At 43.5% G+C, this 19981-nt stretch overlaps 1 protein-coding gene across 1 annotated transcript in view; it reads right to left on the reverse strand.

Annotated features, from left to right (window-relative positions):
* Nucleotides 1-12978: 12978 nt before the first annotated feature.
* UBXN7 (UBX domain protein 7) overlaps nt 12979-19981 on the reverse strand; it is a 78801-nt gene continuing 71798 nt past the window's right edge. The window contains exon 11 of the mRNA XM_010381192.2: nt 12979-15976. Coding sequence (XP_010379494.1) covers nt 15815-15976 — 162 coding nt within the window. The 3' untranslated portion in view covers nt 12979-15814. The remainder of the gene's footprint in view (nt 15977-19981) is intronic.

The raw sequence follows: 19981 nt of genomic DNA on the forward strand, positions 1-19981 counted from the left end.
CACCTCACCCTCCGCTCTCCCCAGACAGCAACGCTTTCCACACCCCAGCTGTTCCTGTCCTCATCTGCCACCCCGCAAAGAATCTGAGCTCTTTGGCAGAACAGCACCAAGGAGGGCAGCCATCCCTTTTTCCTCATCACTCTCCTTACCTTGCCCTTGGCTGACTCGACGTGTGGCATGGTTCCTGTACTAGACTTCTAACTTTTTTTTTTTTTTTTTTTTGAGACAGGGTCTTACTCTGTCACCCAGGCTGGAGTGCGGTGGCGTGATCTCGGCTCACTGCCAGCTCCACCTCCCACACTCAAGCAATCCTCCCACCTCAGCATCCTGAGTAGCTGGTACTACAGGCACCTGCCACCATGCCCGGCTAATATTTGTATTTTTAATACAGACGGGGTTTTGCCATTTTGGCCAGGCTGCTCTCTGACTCCTGACCTCAGGTGTTCGCCTCAGCCTCCCAAAGTGCTGAGATTACAGGTGTGAGCCACTTCACTTAGCCTCCTAATTGTTTTGTTCAAGCCCCAGGCCACTAGCATCTTGTACCATACTCTCACCAAATTTCTGAGGATTTTGTGGTGCTCTCTGCATGGGAGATCGGTGACCCTCTATGGACAAGCTCCTATTCAAGATTCAGTTCAAACATTCCAGTGAAGTCTGCCAGGATTTTTTTTTTTTTTTTTTTTTTTTTTTTTTTTTTTTTTTTTGAGAGGGATTCTCACTCTGTCGTCCAGACTGGAGTGCAGTGGTGTGATCTCAGCTCACTGCAAGCTCCGCCTCCCGGGTTCACGCCATTCTCCTGCCTCAGCCTCCCGAGTAGCTGGGACTACAGGCGCCCGCCACCTTGCCCAGCTATTTTTTTTGTATTTTTTAGTAGAGACGGGGTTTCACCGCGTTAGCCAGGATGGTCTCGATCTCCTGACCTCTTGATCTGCCCGTCTCGGCCTCCCAAAGTGCTGGGATTACAGGCTTGAGCCACAGTGCCTGGCCTGCCAGGATTTCTTTACTCTGAGTTAGGTACTTCTTTCTCTATGCTCCCATTGTGTTTTAAACATCTAGATATTATAATGCATGTATACAGTAAAAGTGCACAAATCTTTTTCTTTTTTTTGAGAGGGAGTTTCACTCTTGTTCCCAGGCTGGAGTGCAGTGGCACAATCTCAGCTCACCGCAACTTCTGCCTCCCTGCTTCAAGCAATTCTCCTGCCTCAGCCTCCCAAGTAGCTGGGATTACAGGCATGTGCCACCACGCCCGGCTAATTTTGTATTTTAGGTAAAGACAGGGTTTCTCCATGTTGGTCAGGCTGGTCTCAAACTCCCGACCTCAGGTGATCTACCCACCTTGGCCTCCCAAAATGCTGGTATTACAGGTGTGAGTCACAGCACCCACCCTAAAGTGCACAAATCTTAATGATAAAATCTGATGAATTTTAACATGTATGCCCAGGTGAACCGGCACACAAATCAAGATACAGGACATTCCAGATCCCCACAGGCTTCAGTGTGTCTCCTGTCATTCATATCCCTTGTCCCCTGTGTTAACTTTCATTTTGGCTCTTATAATAATTGGTTAGGTTTCAGTTGTTCTTGAATTTCACATAAATTCAATCAAACAGTTGCCTTTTTAAAACAAAAAAAACAAAAAACAGGATTTTGCTGTGTCATCCGGGTGGGAGTGCAGTGACACAATCATGGCTCACTGCAGCCTTGCCCTCCCAGGCTCAAGTGATTCTCCCACGTCAGCCTCCCGAGTAGCTGGGACCACAAGCAAGCATCACCACGCCAGCTGATTTTTTTATTTCTTGTAGAGATGGGGTCTCGCCATGTAGACCAGTCTGGTCTCGAACTCCTGGGCTCAAGTGATCCTCCTGCCTTGGCCTCCTAAAGTGCTAAATTACAGGCGTGCGTCACTGCGCCCGGCCCAGTGTGGCTTTTGTGTGTGGTTTTCTTCACTCAATATTCTATATGCAAGATTCATCCATCATGTAATTTATTCTTCTTTTATTGCTGAGTATTATCTCATTGGATATTACAACTTTTTCTACTCTTGATGGACATTTATATTTTCAACTTTTGCCTGTTATAAATAATGCTGCTATGAATATTATTCTACATGTCTTTTGACGGAACTATGCACTAATTTTTCAGAGAATATACTCAGGAATAGGATTGCTATCATAGGGCAGGTGAATATTTAATTTTGGCAGATATTGCCAAACAGATTCCCAAAGTACTCCTACTAATTTACATGCCCACCAGCAGTGTGTGACAGTTTCCATTTCTGCACATTCTTGCAAACATTTTTAATTTTAGGCATTGTGGTGGGTGTTTAATGTAATCTCCTTGTGTTTGAATTTGCATCTTCTTGATGAGTAAGCACCTTTTCATATATGTATTAGCCATTTGAAGATCCTCTTTGAGAAGTTCCTGTCCATGGTTTTTGCCCATTTTTGGTTATCTTTTTTTCTTACTATTTTCTTTTTTTTTTTTTTTTTTTTTTTTTTGAGACGGAGTCTCGCTCTGTCACCCAGGCTGGAGTACAGTGGCCGGATCTCAGCTCACTCCAAGCTCCGCCTCCCGGGTTTACGCCATTCTCCTGCCTCAGCCTCCGGAGTAGCTGGGACTACAGGCGCCCGCCACCTCGCCCGGCTAGTTTTTTGTATTTTTTAGTAGAGACAGGGTTTCACCATGTTAGCCAGGATGGTCTCGATCTCCTGACCTCGTGATCCACCCATCTCGGCCTCCCAAAGTGCTGGGATTACAGGCTTGAGCCACCGCGCCTGGCCTTTCTTACTATTTTCTAGTTCATTATAATTCTAGGTATGAGACCTTTATCAGGTAAACTTATTGTGAATGTTTTCCCCCCGTTTGTGGTTTGACTTTTTACTCTCTTTATTATGTCTTTTTTTTTTTTTTTTTTTTTTTTTGAGACAGTCTAGCTCTGCCATCAGGCTAGAGTGCAGTGCCACGATCTTGGCTTGCTGCAACCTCCATCTCCCGGATTCAAGCAATTCTCCTGCCTCAGCCTGCTGAGTAGGTGGGATTACAGGCATGGGCTGCCACACTCAGCTAATTTTTGTATTTTTAGTAGAGATGGGGTTTCACCATGTTGGCCAGGCTGGTCTTGATCTGCTGACCTTGTGATCCACCCACCTGAGCCTCCCAAAGTGCTGGGATTATAGGTGTGAGCCACCACGCCCGGCCTTAATTATGTCTCTTCATGAAGAGAAAGTACTGATTTTAATTCAGCTCCATTTATCTATCTTCTTTTATGGTCAATACTTTAAGTGTCTGTTTAGGAAATCTTTGCCCATGTCTCACTGGAGTGTGACTCACTTCTCACTTCATGGCTGTGAGGCCCTTGCAGGCAGGGGCTAACTCTGTATGTTCTGAGCCTCACACAGAGCTTGGAACATGGCAGGAGCTCCAGAATCACTCGATGAATGAATTAATTCATGCAAATGTGTAAAGTAACACACACAGTCTCTGCATGCAGATTTTACTTCCAGTGATGAAAACAATTACTGAGGAAACCCCTGATGTACATATATGAGAAGGGATCATTATAACCGGCTATCACAGTTTAATTTTTTTTTTTTTTTTTTTTTTTTTTTGAGATGGAGTCTCGCTCTGTCGCCCAGGCTGGAGTGCAGTGGCCGGATCTCAGCTCACTGCAAGCTCCGCCTCCAGGGTTTACGCCATTCTCCTGCCTCAGCCTCCCGAGTAGCTGGGACTACAGGCACCCGCCACCTCGCCCGGCTAGGTTTTTGTATTTTTTTAGTAGAGACGGGGTTTCACCGTGTTCGCCAGGATGGTCTCGATCTCCTGACCTTGTGATCCGCCCGTCTCGGCCTCCCAAAGTGCTGGGATTACAGGCTTGAGCCACCGCGCCCGGCCTGGCCAGCTGTTTTCTAGTGTTTGCCAGATAAGAGTGACAGGACTCATCGGCCTCCTGTGGGTGGACTCCACTCAACTGAAAGCTGACGAGAGCACATTCCTTCAATTGGAGGGAGGAAAAGGGGAAGATATGTTGAAAGGGCTGCCATTTATACCAGACCACTGAAGAGGAAGTTAGGGTTTTCTCATTAGTATACACACATTGTAAACTTCTACCCACCCAAACCAGATTTCTGCCTCCAACACTGCACTGAAGCTGTTCTTGGTCTCCAGTAATTTCGTGTCTCTGATGAACACTTCACTGTCCTCTTGACTAGACACAGTTGGCCACAGGATCCTTCTTGAATATTCTCACTCTTGGCTCCCTTGGCGCCCCACTCTGGTGTTTTATTGTTTTGTTTTGTCTCCAAGACAGAGTTTTGCTCTTGTCCTTCAGGCTGGGGTGTGGAGTGCAGTGGTGTGACCTTGGCTTACTGCAACCTCCACCTCCCCGGTTCAAGCAATTCTCCTGCCTCAGCCTCCTGAGTAGCTGGACTTACAGGCACCTGCCACCACACTTGGCTAATTTTTTTGTTTTTAGTAGAGATGGGGTTTCACACTGTTTGCAAGGCTGGTCTAGAACTCCTGACCTCAGGTGATCCCCCCACCTCAGCCTCCCAAAGTGCTGGGATTACAGGCGTGAGCCACTGCGCCCGGCTGATAATTCTCCTTTAAATAAAATGTTGGGGAGTTTACTTTTAGGCTGAGACCTGAAGGAGAAAAGAAAGTGACATGCGAAGACGAGGAGAACTTAAGCAGACGAAGTGCCTCGGCTGTGGAGCAGGGAGGTGTTTGGTGTTGGGGTTTGAGAGAAAGCCAGTCAGCTGGCAGGCAGGGGGCAAAGGGGGTGGCACGAAGCAAGGAGCTTGGACATTCTGAGTGGAATGAGAAGCCAATATGTGGAGAACGGGTCGGAAGAGAGTAAGAGCAGAGACTATTGCAGTGGTCAAGAAAAAAAGCAGGTCACTCAGACCAGAGTAATGGCAATAGACTGAAAAGCAGGGTTATATTTTATGCATTTTGGAGGTAGAAGTTAAAGGACTTGCTGTTGAATTGGATATGGGGGAATAAGCAAAAGAAAATGACTTAAGTTTCTGGCAGGTTCGTAGGTAGTGGTGTCATTGCAGGTTCGTAGGTAGTGGTGTCATTGCAGGTCTGGGTGGGGAGGCGTCATTTTAGATGTAAGAGTGATACTTCCAACTGTAGGCGTAGTGTAAAAAGTCGGACATGTGAGTCTGAAGCTTGGAGGAGAGACGGGCTGGAGTTAGAGATCTGAGAACTCATTGGCTTTAAAATACATGGCAGTTGGTACTATGAGAATGAGATCACTGAGGGAGAGTTAGAGGGCCAGGTCCTGGGGATCACCACCATAAAGACCCAATCAAGGAGGTGCAGGCAGTGAAAAGAAACACCAGGTCAGGTGCAGTGGCTCACACCTGTAATCCCAGCATTTTGGGAAGCCAAGGCAGGTGAACCACTTGAGGTCAGGAGTTCGAGACCAGCCTGGCCAACAGGGTGAAACCCCCATCTCTACTAAAAACACAAAAATTAGCCAGGTATGGTGGTGGGCATCTGTAGTCACAGCTACTCGGGAGGCTGAGTCAGGAGAATCGCTTGAACCCGGGAGGCGGAACTTGCCGTGAGCTGAGATTGCGCCACTGCACTCCAGCCTGGGCGACAGAGCAAGACTCCGTCTCAAAATTAAAAAAAAAAAAAAAAAAAGAATTCTCTATTGGCTCCTTTTCTATATATTTTTAAAATTCTATTAGAATCAAATCTGTTTTTCCATGTATGTTTATCGTCCGTGCTCCCAACTAGAAAGTCAGTTTCTTGAGGGCAGAGGATGAATCTGTTTGGCTCCCCATCACATACATCCCTATTATTTCGCACATCTGAAGCACTGGGATGAGAAATGGTTCCACAAGAAAAGGTGGAGCACAAACCCATCGCTGTAGAACTGTGAGCGGAGCAGCAATCCCAGTTTTTTTTTTTTTTTTTTTGAGATCAGAGTCTCACTCTGTCACCCAGGCTGAATGCTATCTCAGCTCACTGCAACCTCCACTTCCCAGGTTCAAGCAATTCTCCTGCTTCAGCCTCCTGAGTAGCTGGGATTATAGGCACCACAACCGCACCTGTTTTTTTTTTTTTTTTTTTTTTTGAGACAGTTTCACTCTTGTAGCCCAGGCTGGAGTGCAGTGGCATGATCTTGGCTCACTGCAACCTCTGCCTCCTAGGCTCAAGCGATTCTCCTGCTTCAGCGTCCCGAGTAGCTGGGATTACAGGCATGCATGTGCTACCATGCGCAGCTAATTTTTGTATTTTTAGTAGAGACGGAGTTTCACCATGTTGGCCAGGCTGGTCTCGAACTCCTGACCTCAGGTGATCCACCCGTCTCAGCCTTGCAATGTGCTGGGATTACACGCGTGAGCCACTGCAGCCAGCAGCAATACCAATTTCTATTATACCATATAATCATATCTCCTGTCTTTTTGTCCATTAATTTAGTAAGTATCTTTCCTTCACTTGTTTAAGCTAAGTCCTTAATTATTAGTAATTACCACTGGTCTGAAAAATTAGACACTTGAATTGCCCAAGTATGTCAAACAGAATCATACTTACCTAACAAGGTTAGCTTACCCAATGTTTCTGTAACAACTGGACTAACATTTACAGAGTGTTTACCATAAATGTTTGAAATACCAGGAAGAGCAGAAAAAAGGCTAGCAAACATTAGGTTGACAATGGGACTACAAAGTAACCTTTGTCAATCAACAGGAACTGACCTAAATGAGAACGTGGGTGGGCAAGCTTTTGGAATCTAAATTGTATTACTGAAAGTAATATCCAGAGAGTCTTATCTTGCAAAAACACCACCACAAAAAAACTAATACTGAAAAGTTTTTGTTTTTATTTCCAAGATCAAATATTACAACAGGACATTTACATGTATTTATAAAAAAATGCAGCAGTTGAATGTATAGATCAGAGGTTTCCTTGAGTTTGGTCCCTCTCTCAGCACAGTGAGCTGATGTCTTCAAAAGACTTATCGTCCCACTCCCCTCCCTCCCCCACCCCGTTGTCCCCCCCACCCTCCCCGTTTCAAGTTGCAGTATTCATATAAAGCAACTGGGTACAACACAGCAAGAATATTCACAATTTGGTACAGCCCAAACCAGAGGATCACCAACGGACAGCAAGATCCTCCTTTTGGAAATTATTTACCTATAGACTATGTAGATCTATAGATAGATCACACCCAGTTATCTAAGATTTCCCTGGTTTTAGAGCAAGTGGAAGTTCCATTGAGTCTTAGCCAGCAGTTACAGCTCTGCTTTACCTAACGGCATGTTCTTCTCCTCTTACAAGGTTAATTTTCTACCGCCTCCATGTGTCTTCAAATGTAAGGCTTTCCCGAGCACCTTTATTATGACTTACTAGATATACAGGAGGGTCTCTAATGTGTCTTTAACAAACAAATTTAGTGGATGGTCCAGCTGCCCCTTGCTCAATAATCCCAAAGACTTCTTCCCAGCACTGAGAAGAGCTGCAGAAATCAATGGTATCTCCTAGCACCATGGGAGAAAAGGTCCGGAAAACACAATTCGATGTGCATTTTAGGGAGCACTTGCCAGAAACGTTACAATAGGAGCACTGTCCTGGTTATCTTCTTGGATTCAATCACAAATCTAGAGTACAGATGAAATTTAGAGCCTGTCCTGCATTAAGAATGCAAATCTCGGTAAGACCCCCCCGCCCACACACTTTGTCCAGAATAAGCTGAGCACACAACATCCCAGGGAATCTCTAAATACTGTTAGGAACTGTTTTAGAAAACACTTCAAAGCAAATACCCCGAGTTGACTTCACTCAAGTCCCCGACCCACCCTCATCCCTATCCCCCCAGAAATTTCATTCCTTGATTAACTTGTCTGAGTAAGATGTAAAGTGAGGTTTGGAAAATGACAGGAGACATGTTTAAAAACACAATCAATGAAGACATGCCAGAATTGGACATCCCAGGTGATTCCAAATGCATTGTTCAAACTGAACTCATACAAAGCATGCACAGAGCCTACACAGACACTGCTGAGAGTTTCCATGGAACAATCAATACCTACTCGAAGAAGGACTTTCCGAAAGGGCAAACAAAACAACACAACACCGGATGTTTACAATTTGTTAATAACAACAACAACAAAAAACCATTCTGGAAAAAAAGATTATCAGAGGAGTGAAGAAAACTGTGTCTAACAGATTCATGCCAAAGCTTGGATGGAAGCCCCTCAAAGTCTAAGTATCACGTTAGCATCAACTGGTACTCATTTCTCTATATCTAAGACTAGAAGATTCTCTCACAGCTTTACTGTTTCCTGGCAAGTGTTTTCAACAGCCTTTCCAGCTGAAGGGACAAACCCAGGAAAGTAACAAGGCCCAAGACCCCAGACGGGGAAGATAAGCAGCCCCTCCGAGAAGCTCGCTACTCATTCACTGAAAGTGGAGGTCACATACTACTTTCACTCTCATTAGCAGGTAAAAAGGGATTTTCTGATGGCAACAGTCACTCCGTGTAAGGTTTAACTTTACAGGGCAGTAAGTTATCAAAAAGTTATCGTTAAAAGCATATGATTAGTGTCATAAACATATTTATATTTGGAATTACACCATTTGATATTTCCATTAAGAATGCAAAGCTTTGAGAAAAGCATCCTGTAAAATCATGTTGCTGAAAACAGGAAAGTATCCAACTGAGTGTAAATGGTCTAATGTCATCAACCTGAAACGGACCCTGGTGACAGGCACTATGGAGCCAACTACCTTGATTGAGAGAGAGAAAAAAGCAGGATGGCAGGGAATGGTTCCAGATCAAGAATCTCTCCCTTATCAGTTAAGAGTTCCACACTGAGCCTATGAAAAAAGCATTATTAAAAAGATTTTAAGAAAGGGAGAATTCAATTCCAGGTCAGAATTTATCTAATGATTTGAAATGTTTCCCATTTACCATGTCTAAAAAATGAATGACTCATGCTAACCCAGTTGGATTAATAACTTCTTTTGATGAGATAAAATATTACTTAGGTTTAGTCCAGCTGAGCTTGACTATTCTTCCCATTTGAAAACCCAAATGACCTTTAGAAGGGATACAAAATACCCAGAGTATTGTGATCTCTAGAGGAAATACAATTAAACAAACAATAAAAACTTGCTGTTTGTTGCCAAAGAATTAAGTACGACAATATCTACAACTTCTCATATTTATAGATTAACATATGATGGTTCTTGGGAAAAATACTATCACTGGTATTTGCCATCTCTAATCCTAGAAGTAAATCTGGTTATCTTTTGAAAATACTTTATCATTACAGAAATGCTAAATTATGTTTATTAAAGTAGTTTAAATTGGATTACCCAACTCTATTTTGAAATCAATATGGCAAAGAAAGGCCTGTGCCAAAAATCATCACATTTATGAGAATATCTGAAATTTTAAGCAACAAAACAGTAACTGGTAGGCCACAAAGAGAGTGGGGCATCACAGAGCTAGCCACTCTCTATTTGAAACCAGAGAATTCTGCTTAGCTAGAGAAAAAATGAGCTATAAAAGTAAGTTTGCCTCAAAAATTTCCTCCAATTTTATAAAAAATGAAGATTGTTACATATTAAGACTTTGACATGGAATTTCTTAAACATAGCCAATTACATTAAAAATCATAACTGTTTTCAGAGAATGAATGTTAAAAGTGAATGGTGGAGAAGGAAACTAGAAAGCAGGATTACAAGACTTTCTAATTAAGAGTCTCACTGTCACATTCAATAATCCAGCCATGTAAGTTCACCTCACAGGAAAACCACCAAGGACATTAGAATCTCTATTTTTAAAAAGACGTCAAGAAATTCTTGATTCTCTACTGTCTCTGTAGCAGGACTGACACACAGGTGAGTCAAAAACCGAAATAACCATCACTGAAATACCAAATCTCTATACAACAGGAGAAACCGACATACTGGCATGGTACCCTCTGTTGGGTTATTTGCAGTTCTAAAGAACATTCTTGCCACTATTCTAAAATGTGTACTGTGCAACACCACGTTTCATGGCAAGACAATAACTGAAATGCTAAGCAAGGCAATCCAGTGAAGGCGAATGTCCACAGTACACAGCTGTCTTCAGCCTATTCATCAAGGCTGGTAGTACCAGAAAACTGCCATGTTCACCAGAAGAGTTGGTTCTTCCTATGCTCATTACATTTTAGTTTACACAAACAAGACTACTAATTCATCAGCCTGCACCCCATGATTTACTACTGAGTAGTTAAATGATGGTCAAAAAAGGCAGAGAGAGGGTAAGAATCACATAATAAAGATACATTCTATGGGATAAAAACGTTTTTAAAAGTCAGCCTAATTTTATCTTTAAAAAGTTGCTTCTGCCAAAACCAGGTGTGAATCTTACAACTTATACAAACCAACTTCCCAACAGGCCAGTAAAGTACTTTAAGTACACAAGTAAAAATAAAATTTAGTGCCAGTGTTAGTGACATATTTGGTTCCCATTTACATTTTAGTCATACTCAATACTGATTAGGCACACGGCATTCAGTTTTAAAAAATAATGAATTGTTCAAAAGATTATTACTAGACCTGTAACTATTATACTCTCTGGAGGTTTCAGTCATCACAGTAAGATTAGGAGCAAGTTACTGGTCAAATGATACCTGAACACAGAAAAAAAAAACAAAAAAAAAAGAAAATGATTAACCAGCACACTTTTAATTAGCCTAGAGATAATATGCAATAAAGGGGAGAGACTGGAAGCGTAAAATTTGGAGTGGAAAAAGGACTTCAGAGATAATCTAATTTGCTGGTCTAGAAAAGGCTGAGCACTATTAATCGAGTCCAATTCTCTCATTTTTCAGATGAGAAACTCGAGATTAAGAAGAAACAGAAATGTGAAGGAACAACTAGCAGAGCTGTTCCCCAAGTACACTCACACCCTAGTACCCTTTCTGCATATAATATGTACTAGGCTGCGCATCTGATTGGTACCTGTAGAGAAATTAAATCTTGCTCATTTTTCAGTTGCTAGTGGCTTCCTCTGGTATTTTTCCGAAGTGTACAAGTGAGATCCCTGCTAGCTAGAAACGTTGACTCCGGGGGATCAGTAATCCTTTCTTACTTGGGTACTGGCTATGCCTTACTGGCAGAACTTCATGCCCTAAATCTAGAAGTTACAAAAGGTGGAGCTAAAGAAATAGGTGAGTCAAAAGAAAATCTGAGCTACAGTGCTTGCTACTTTTCAGTCTTGTTTAAGACTTTGCTGACTAAAACATACTCTTCCCTTTTTCTACGCTTGAACTAATAGGTACGTTTACATGCTCTCCAATTATTTCATGTGTAGTGTGTCTCCCTAACTGGATAAAACAGGCAGGAATCAGATCTCATTTATTATTTTTTAAGACAGAGTCTCGCTCCCTCACCCAGGCTGGAGGGCAGGGGCGTGATCTTGGCTCACTGCAACCTCCGCCTCCCGGGTTCAAGAGACTCTCATGCCTCAGCCTCCCCAACAGCTGGGATTACAGACATGAGCCACCATGCCTGGCTAATTTTTATATTTTTTAGTAGAGACAGGGTTTCACCATGTTGGCCAGGCTGATCTCGAACTCCCAACCTCAGGTGATTCCCCCACCTTGGCCTCCCAAAATGTTGGGATTACAGGCGTGAGCCACCATACCTGGCCAGGAATTAGATCTCAGATTTCAAAATATTTCCAACTTCTATAAAGAACTCAATAGCTAGTTGTTGATGTCTAAGTCAAGGAAGAATTATATACAAGATTTAAAAACATACACACCGAGGGTTCAATAATCTGGTATGGATGGGACACAGAAAAATTGTAGGCTGGGCGCGGTGGCTCACGGCTGTAATCCCAGCACTCTGGGAGGCCAAGATGGGCGGATCACAAGGTCAAGAGATCGAGACCAACCTGGCCAACATGGTGAAACCCTGTCTCTACTAAAAATACAAAAATTAGCCAGGCGTGGGGGCGCTCGCCTGTATTTAAAAAAAAAAAAAAAAAAAAAAAAAGGTAATTGTGTCTTTTCTGAAAAATGTTTAAAAAAAGAAAAAATTCTTTATTTACCCTTTTCATTTATTCTTGGCAAATAATGCCAAATAGCAATTTTCCTTTCACATCTTCACCAGTGCATCATTTTAAAAAAGCAATAATCAGCCTCTCAAAATAATGGCATAAATAAACATTTATAGGCATAGTGCAAATCCCACAACTTTAACCCAACTACTTCCTCTATATTTATGGGAACAAAACTAAATGATAATTTACAAAGCCCAACCATGAGAAGATAACCATTTGGGTGGCCTGATTCTCTTGCTGTCGGAGAACACGGCATGGACGTTGGAACAGTGTGGACTCTGGATTCCAATTCTGATTTGCCGCTCACTAGCTGTGACATCCTGAGTAAGTTCTCTATACCTATTTTCTTAACATGGGAAGAAAATATGTATTTCGTACAATTCTTAGGGAGACTGAAGAAGAAAATGTACATAAAAGAACCTAGTGCATGCCAGTTACTCAGTATCGTTTCCTGTTCTTTTCTCATTTGGCACTGTTCTTTCTCTTATCCAGTTCCTTCCGATATCAAATTCAAAAAAGTATTCCTCTCACTTTTTTCCCACTAGTTTTCTTCTTCTTCTTCTTTTTTAAATTTGAGATGGAGTGTCACTCTGTCGCCCAGGCTGGAGTGCAGTGGCACGATCTTGGCTCACTGCAACCTCCTGCCTCCCAGGTTCAAGCCATTCTCCTGCCTCAGCCTCTGAGTAGCTGGGATTACAGGTGCCTGCCATCACACACGGGTAATTTTTGTATTTTTAGTAGAGATGGGGTTTCTCCATGTTGGTCAGGCTGGTCTTGATCTCCTGACCTCAGGTGATCTGCCCACCTCGGCCTCCCAAAGTGCTGGGATTACAGGCGTGAGCCACCGTGGCCTGGCCTTCCCAGTAGTTTCCATTCCATCTCCCTGTATTTTTCTCTTATCACTCTCGAAGTCTATCTTTCTTGTTCTTTTCCTCTCTAGCTTTTTTTTTTTTTTTTAACACTCTCTTTCAAGCTGTGTCCAACACCCACAAAGAATGACTATTTTTAACTAACCTTACTGACCTCATTTAATCTATTCAATAAAACCTCTGCCCTAAAGAGCAAAGAAACTTGCAGAGGAAATAAGGCAAACTGGAAGACGCACACTCTGTCAGTGGATTGAACTCTTGAGCAAGGCAATACTCCTTACGGACTCTTCTCATGTACAACCCGTAACTATTCCCATGGGCCTCTATATCAACCCTAAGATAAGTACACTCCTGCCTCAAAATACAATAAAATCAAGCCCACCACATCTTGTATTGTAGACAACCCAGCTGCATGTTAAGCTGGGTGAAAGTACCATGCCGTCTTTTAAATCACTTTACCTCTACTTAATCATCCCACAGTAACCCAAGTTGAAAAAGTCACTTTGGTTTCTCATAAATGAATATGCACGTGCTGAACATGTCAGAAAGAACTACACCCTCTCACTGATGAACATGTTGTCAGTTCCCCCAACTGTTTTATCAAGAGAAGCTAGAAGGTAAACAGAATGAAACAGAGCCCTACAGGAAAAATGGCTGACTTGACATGTTTGAGCGAGTTGGGCTTCAGCTATGACTTTGCTGGAGTACAGATGGGTACCATCAGAGCACAAAGCTGAGCAAACCTCCTCTTCTTACCCTGTGCCTCCCTGAATTTTTAGATTTCTGACCTTGTCTGCTACCAACAAATGTTTTACCCTCCAGTGCACCTTTGATAATATACAGCTCTATTCTTCAAACAGCAAGTATGTTATCCAAGTTCAGAGATACAACTGAGGAATGAACATGAAAACCATCTTTCACTCAATAAATCAGAAGCTGCTAGTTAAGCCTCAAGAGCCTATGAAAAACACCAAAGTGTAAGTATTAGTCACCAATCTAAAGAGAGGACTTTGACTCAAGGTAGAAATGAAGCTGTAATTATATAAATATATTTATAAATATTTATACAATTATATACTTATACATAAGCACTTACACAGACTTAGAAAAAAATGTAAGAACATTAATTCAAAAGGCCTCACTGAAGAATAAACAGAATTGTCCATGATTTCCTTGAGGAGATACACAACTCATTCTTTTGGGAGGGTTCCTCAAAATTCAACCATTAGAAACCATAGTCTATAACTGTGTACTAGCAACACATCGCATCTTTTTTTCTTCTTTTCCCCAATCCCCTAATTGCCAAGAGAGCAATCTTAAAGTAGATGAAAACCTAAAGGTCTCTAAGCAACAGCTGAGGAACTTACATTCCTCAGATAAAAGAATCAATCTAAATCCTCAATTGACAAAAAGGTCCATTTAATATTTTCATTTTACAAGTTAAAACTTCTAGAATCACGACTACCCCTTCAGAGGATTCCGTTTAAGCTTGAAAGATGAACTCAGCATAGGGTGAAGTGGGTGTGTAAATGGTACTCTACAGATTCAAGATGGCCTCTTCTAAAAACACCGAAGAAAGCTTTCACCAGCTCAAATCTGATTTTAGGTTTTGTTGGCAGAAAAAACCCACAACATCTGAAAATGACGAGTACCCTCCGCCACCCGCCCCCCCTTTTACTAAATGTTGTCTTTTGAATTGAGTTTAAAGGTCTTCCCCTTAGAGAGGCTTTCAGTTCTGATACCTTTTGAAAGAAAACAGCATGCGGACTCATGTTCAATTCAGTCACCACAGCCTTTCAGAGACTACTCCAACCAGGGGCAAAAAATGAACCATTATTTCTAACCAAAAGAACATGGTTAGCAACTCTCAGCTGAATGGTTTTCTTTTTCCCCAGGGACATACCTAAGTATGCCTGAAACAACACAGGACAATCAATGACCATAGTGGTTACAATTACAAGCCATTGTACTACATGATTACTGACCAGCTGCCTTCCTACAGATCACTGCAGACTCGGACAATGGAGGGCTCCAAAGGAGCTAATCTGCTGTGCTAGCAAAAACAGCAAGCATCTTCCTATCCCAGTCACCACGATAGGTTCACTTAATGTCCATTCCTGGACTAGCAGGATCAATACAGAGTAATAAAGAAAACTGTCTCAGCTAGGACAATGAAAGTCACCTCATGCTATATGCTCCATATGTAATACTCATTCTGCCAATAACACATGTCATGGAAATAGTTCTTACAGCTGGGAACATGAAAATCCTTTGAAAAAAAGTTTTTAGGTATGATGAGCAATAATTACGAGGGATGCTTTTTCCATGGAAACAAAAGCCTGGATATTTTCTTAAGTGATATTTCCTACATGAAGAACACAACAAAACGAAATCCACGTTAGAGAATTTCTTCTCCCTACTACACATGGGGGCTTACAAAAAAGGGAGGGTTATTCTTACTCTGAATCTAGCTATTCCTTTGCCCAAAGAGTCTGGGGAGTAACATTAACATTTGATCCCAAAAAAGTGCCGTGCAAAAGACCACTTACTGGGACACACAATTCCTGCTGCCAGTACTAGGAGAGGTCTTATTCTTACACTTCAATTTGGTCACCAGATTAGGTAAGAAAGTGTAGGGGGAGGGGGAAGAGTACGAAGTGGGGAGGGAGAAAACAGAAGAGAAAGAAACGAAGGGGGAGAAAGAGACTGATTACAGGAGAGATCAAGAAATAAGAGAAGGAAGGTGACTTGCTTGCCCAACTTTGGCTCTGTGGTCCTATGAGCCAAAATGCATACTTAGTGACATGGTATCTCACAGGAAAAGGGAAAAAAGGGGTAAGCTGAGAGAGGTCAAGCCATGGTGTTAATTTCTTTCCTGTACAAAGACAGTCTCTTGAGGACAAAGGCCTGCCTCTTGCAATGTAATATCATAGTCCAGATGAGATAATTTCCTTCGAGGAAAGTTGGTGAGAAGTTCAAAACGTTCATTTGGATATCCTTTAGACTGGACGTGTTTCACCAAAGCCTATACAAACAAGAGAAAGACAAAGCCATTAGATGGAAATAAAAGGAAAGAGCATATTAGTGAATTAAATATAAAACATTCTCTTTTTCATCATATTAGATCAGCTATTAAGTGTAAGTTCTTGCAGATAACCAAAGCTTGCCCTTGTGGAAGGGCCACTAGAAACCTTTGGACGGAGAGAGAAATCTGTACCCAATTACGTACAGCCATTAAGTGATACTGAAATACAGTTATTATCTGTCTCCCCAATAAATACACCCAGTCACTATTTATAAAATTAAATTATTGTTCTCATTTTTAAACATTCTATCCGTTTTCCTTTCTTCCTTTTATCAAGGGAGGCAAGTCCTTCATTCCACTACACCCAGTCCTTCATTCCACTACACCCAGTCCTTCATTCCACTACACCCGGTCCTTCATTCCACCTACACCCGGTCCTTCATTCCACTACACCCGGTCCTTCATTCCACCTACACCCGGTCCTTCATTCCACCTACACCGAGTCCTTCATTCCACCTACACCCAGTCCTTCATTCCACTACACCCAGTCCTTCATTCCACCTACACCCGGTCCTTCATTCCACCTACACCCGGTCCTTCATTCCACCTACACCGAGTTCTTCATTCCACCTACACCTAGTCCTTCATTCCACCTACACCCGGTCGGTCCTTCATTCCACCTACACCGAGTTCTTCACTCCACCTACACCCAGTCCTTCATTCCACCTACACCCGGTCCTTCATTCCACCTACACCCGGTCCTTCATTCCACCTACACCCGGTCCTTCATTCCACTACACCCAGTCTTGCCACCTGTGCACTGAATCTCTCCTTGCCTTCTCAGAAACTGGGCCGTTCCCATCTTTTGCAGGTTTCCTCAACATCTCCCTCTCTGCTTCCCATCAAACTTCAACACTGCTTGCATTTCAGTAACACAGTCTTCAAGAATCAGCCGAGGCCGGGCGCGGTGGCTCAAGCCTGTAATCCCAGCACTTTGGGAGGCCGAGACGGGCGGATCACGAGGTCAGGAGATCGAGACCATCCTGGCTAACCCGGTGAAACCCCGTCTCTACTAAAAAATACAAAAAATTAGCCGGGCGAGGTGGCGGGCGCCTGTAGTCCCAGCTACTCGGGAGGCTGAGGCAGGAGAATGGCGTAAACCCGGGAGGCGGATCTTGCAGTGAGCTGAGATCCGGCCACTGCACTCCAGCCTGGGCGACAGAGCGAGACTCCGTCTCAAAAAAAAAAAAAAAAAAGAATCAGCCGAATTAATCTCCAGCCAAAGCAAACGGCCAGGAACGCCTGACCCAAGGGATTCATTCACAGGCTAAGCTAAGCTAGTCAGACTCAAGATTCTGTTTCCAGCAGTTAAAAACAGAGGGTGTCAGGGTGTGATTGCTCACACCTGTAATCCCTGCACTTCGGGAGGCCAAGGAAGGTAGACAGCTTGAGCACAGGAGCTGGAGACCAGCTTGGGCAACATGGCAAAACCCCATCTCATCAAAAAATATGGGCCAGGCATGGTGGCTCACACCTGTGATCCCAGCACTTTAAAACGCCAAGGTGGGCGGATCACCTGAGGTCAGGAGTTCGAGACGAGTCTGGCCAACATGGTGAAACCTTGTCTGTACTAAAAATACAAAAAAATTAGCCCGGTGTGGCGGTGTGTGCCTGTAATCCCAACTACTTGGGAGGCTGAGGCAGAATTGCTTGAACCCGGGAGGCGGAGGTTGCAGTGAGCCGAGATTACGCCCCATAGCACTCCAGCCTGGGCAGAGCCAGATCTTGTCTCCAAGAAAAGGAAGAAAAAAACAAACACAAAACAAAAACCACCGAAAGCTCATCAGCTGTGTTAGATGAAAATGCCCGCAGCATCACCATGATGCACCATGTGGGAGCTGAGGAATAAAGAAAAGCCACCAGTATGCAGAGAATGGTGTGAAGCAGGGAACCCCAAGAGAAAACCTACAGGCCCCAGAAGAGAAACACAGAGGAAAACAGATATGGTTCTTAAACACTTTGCAGTTCCAGCTGCTAGGACCTACACCACTATTCCCTTCAAATAACCCGTCGTCCTTTTCCAGAAGTAATCATTTCAGTTGGGTTTCTATTCCATGCAGGCATGAAACAGAAAAATCTTCACTGGAACATACCTTATGTGGCTTACCTAAGTTAATCTGGGAAGAAAATAAACTAATCAGAGATAAGATTCACAACCGGGTGCTCCCACCTGTAATCCCCGCACTTTGGGAGGCTGGGGCAGGAGGATGACTTGAGCTCAGGAATTCAAGACCAGCCTGGTTTACATAGTGAGAACCCTTCTCTACAAAAAAGAATTTAAAAAAATTAGCTGGGTGTGGTGGCACACACCTGTGGTCCCAGCTACCTGGGAGGTTGAGGTGGGAGGCTCACTTGAGCCCAGGAGGCAGAGGTTGCAGTGAGCTGAGACTGGGCCACCAAACTCCAGCCTAAGCGACAGAGTGACCCTATCTCAAAACAACCAACCACCAACAACAAAATGACTCACCACAGTTTGCAGTTATGATCAGACTAAACATCTAACACCTCTTTCTTTCTTTCTTTCTTTTTTTTAAATAGAGACAGAGTCTCACTTTGTTGCCCAGGCTGGTCTCAAAGTCCTGAATTCAAGTGATCCTCCCACCTTGGCCTCCCAAAGTGCTGGGATTACAAGAGGGAGCCACTGCACCTGGCCTCCCACACCTATTTCAAAGAATTATCAAGCAAAACTCACTGAACTTACTCCAATTAATTAGCTTCTCTGCTTCGAGAAAATGCTTCCAATTAGCTATAGAGATACACCCTGTTTCATTGTACTTCCCGTTATTGAAGGTTTGTGGGAGCCGTGTGTCAAGCGCCTCTATTGGCTCCATTTTTCAATCAGCAAGTGCTCACCGCGTGTCTCTGCGTCACCTTTGGTAACACTTGTGGTGTTTCTCTTTTTCATTATTTTATCTATTACAGTGTCTGTGAGCATTATCTCTGATGTTACTATTCTGTTTTTTGTTTTTTTTTTGAGACGGAGTCTTGCTCTGTCGTGCTCTGTCGCCCGGGCTGCAATGCAGTGGCCGGATCTCAGCTCACTGCAAGCTCCACCTCCCGGGTTCACGCCATTCTCCTGCCTCAGCCTCCCAAGTAGCTGGGACTACAGGCGCCGCCACCACCTCGCCCGGCTAGTTTTTTGTATTTTTAGTAGAGACGGGGTTTCACCGGGTTAGCCAGGATGGTCTCGATCTCCTGACCTCGTGATCCGCCCGTCTCGGCCTCCCAAAGTGCTGGGATTACAGGCTTGAGCCACCGCGCCCGGCTTACTATTCTGTTTTTGGGCACCACAAACCATGCTCACACAAGACTGCAAACTTTATGCTCTGACTGCTCCACCTACTGGGAGTTTTCCCATCTTTCTCCCTCTACTCAGGCCTCCTTATTCCCTGAGACAGGACAGTATTAAAATTAGTCCAATTAATAACCCCACCATTGTAGGCCTCTAAGTACCCAAGTGAAAGGAAGTGTTGTACATCCTCAAAATCAATCAATTGCTAAAAATGATTAAGCTTAGTGAGAAAGGCACGTTGAAAACTGAGAGAGACACAACGCTAGGCCTCTTGCACCAAACAGCCAAGCTGTGAATGCAAGGAAAAGTTCTAGAAGGAAATTAAAAGTGCTACTCCAGTGAATACACAAATGATAACAAAGCAAAACAGGCCGGGCGCAGTGGCTTACACCAGCACTCTGGGAGGCTGAGGTGGGCGGATCACCTGAGGTCAGGAGTTGGAGACCAGCTTGGCCAACACGGTGAAACCCCATCTCTACTAAAAATACAAAAATTAGCTGGGAGTGGTGGCAGGCGCCTGTAATCCCAGTTACACGGGAGGCTGAGGCAGGAGAATCACTTGAACTTGGGAGGTGGAGTTTGCAGTGAACTGAGATCGCACCTTTGTACTCTAGCCTGGGCGACAGAGCTAGACTCTGTCTCAAAAAAAAAAA

The sequence above is a fragment of the Rhinopithecus roxellana genome, chromosome 1, assembly GCF_007565055.1.
Source record: "Rhinopithecus roxellana isolate Shanxi Qingling chromosome 1, ASM756505v1, whole genome shotgun sequence".
Lineage (NCBI taxonomy): Eukaryota > Metazoa > Chordata > Mammalia > Primates > Cercopithecidae > Rhinopithecus > Rhinopithecus roxellana.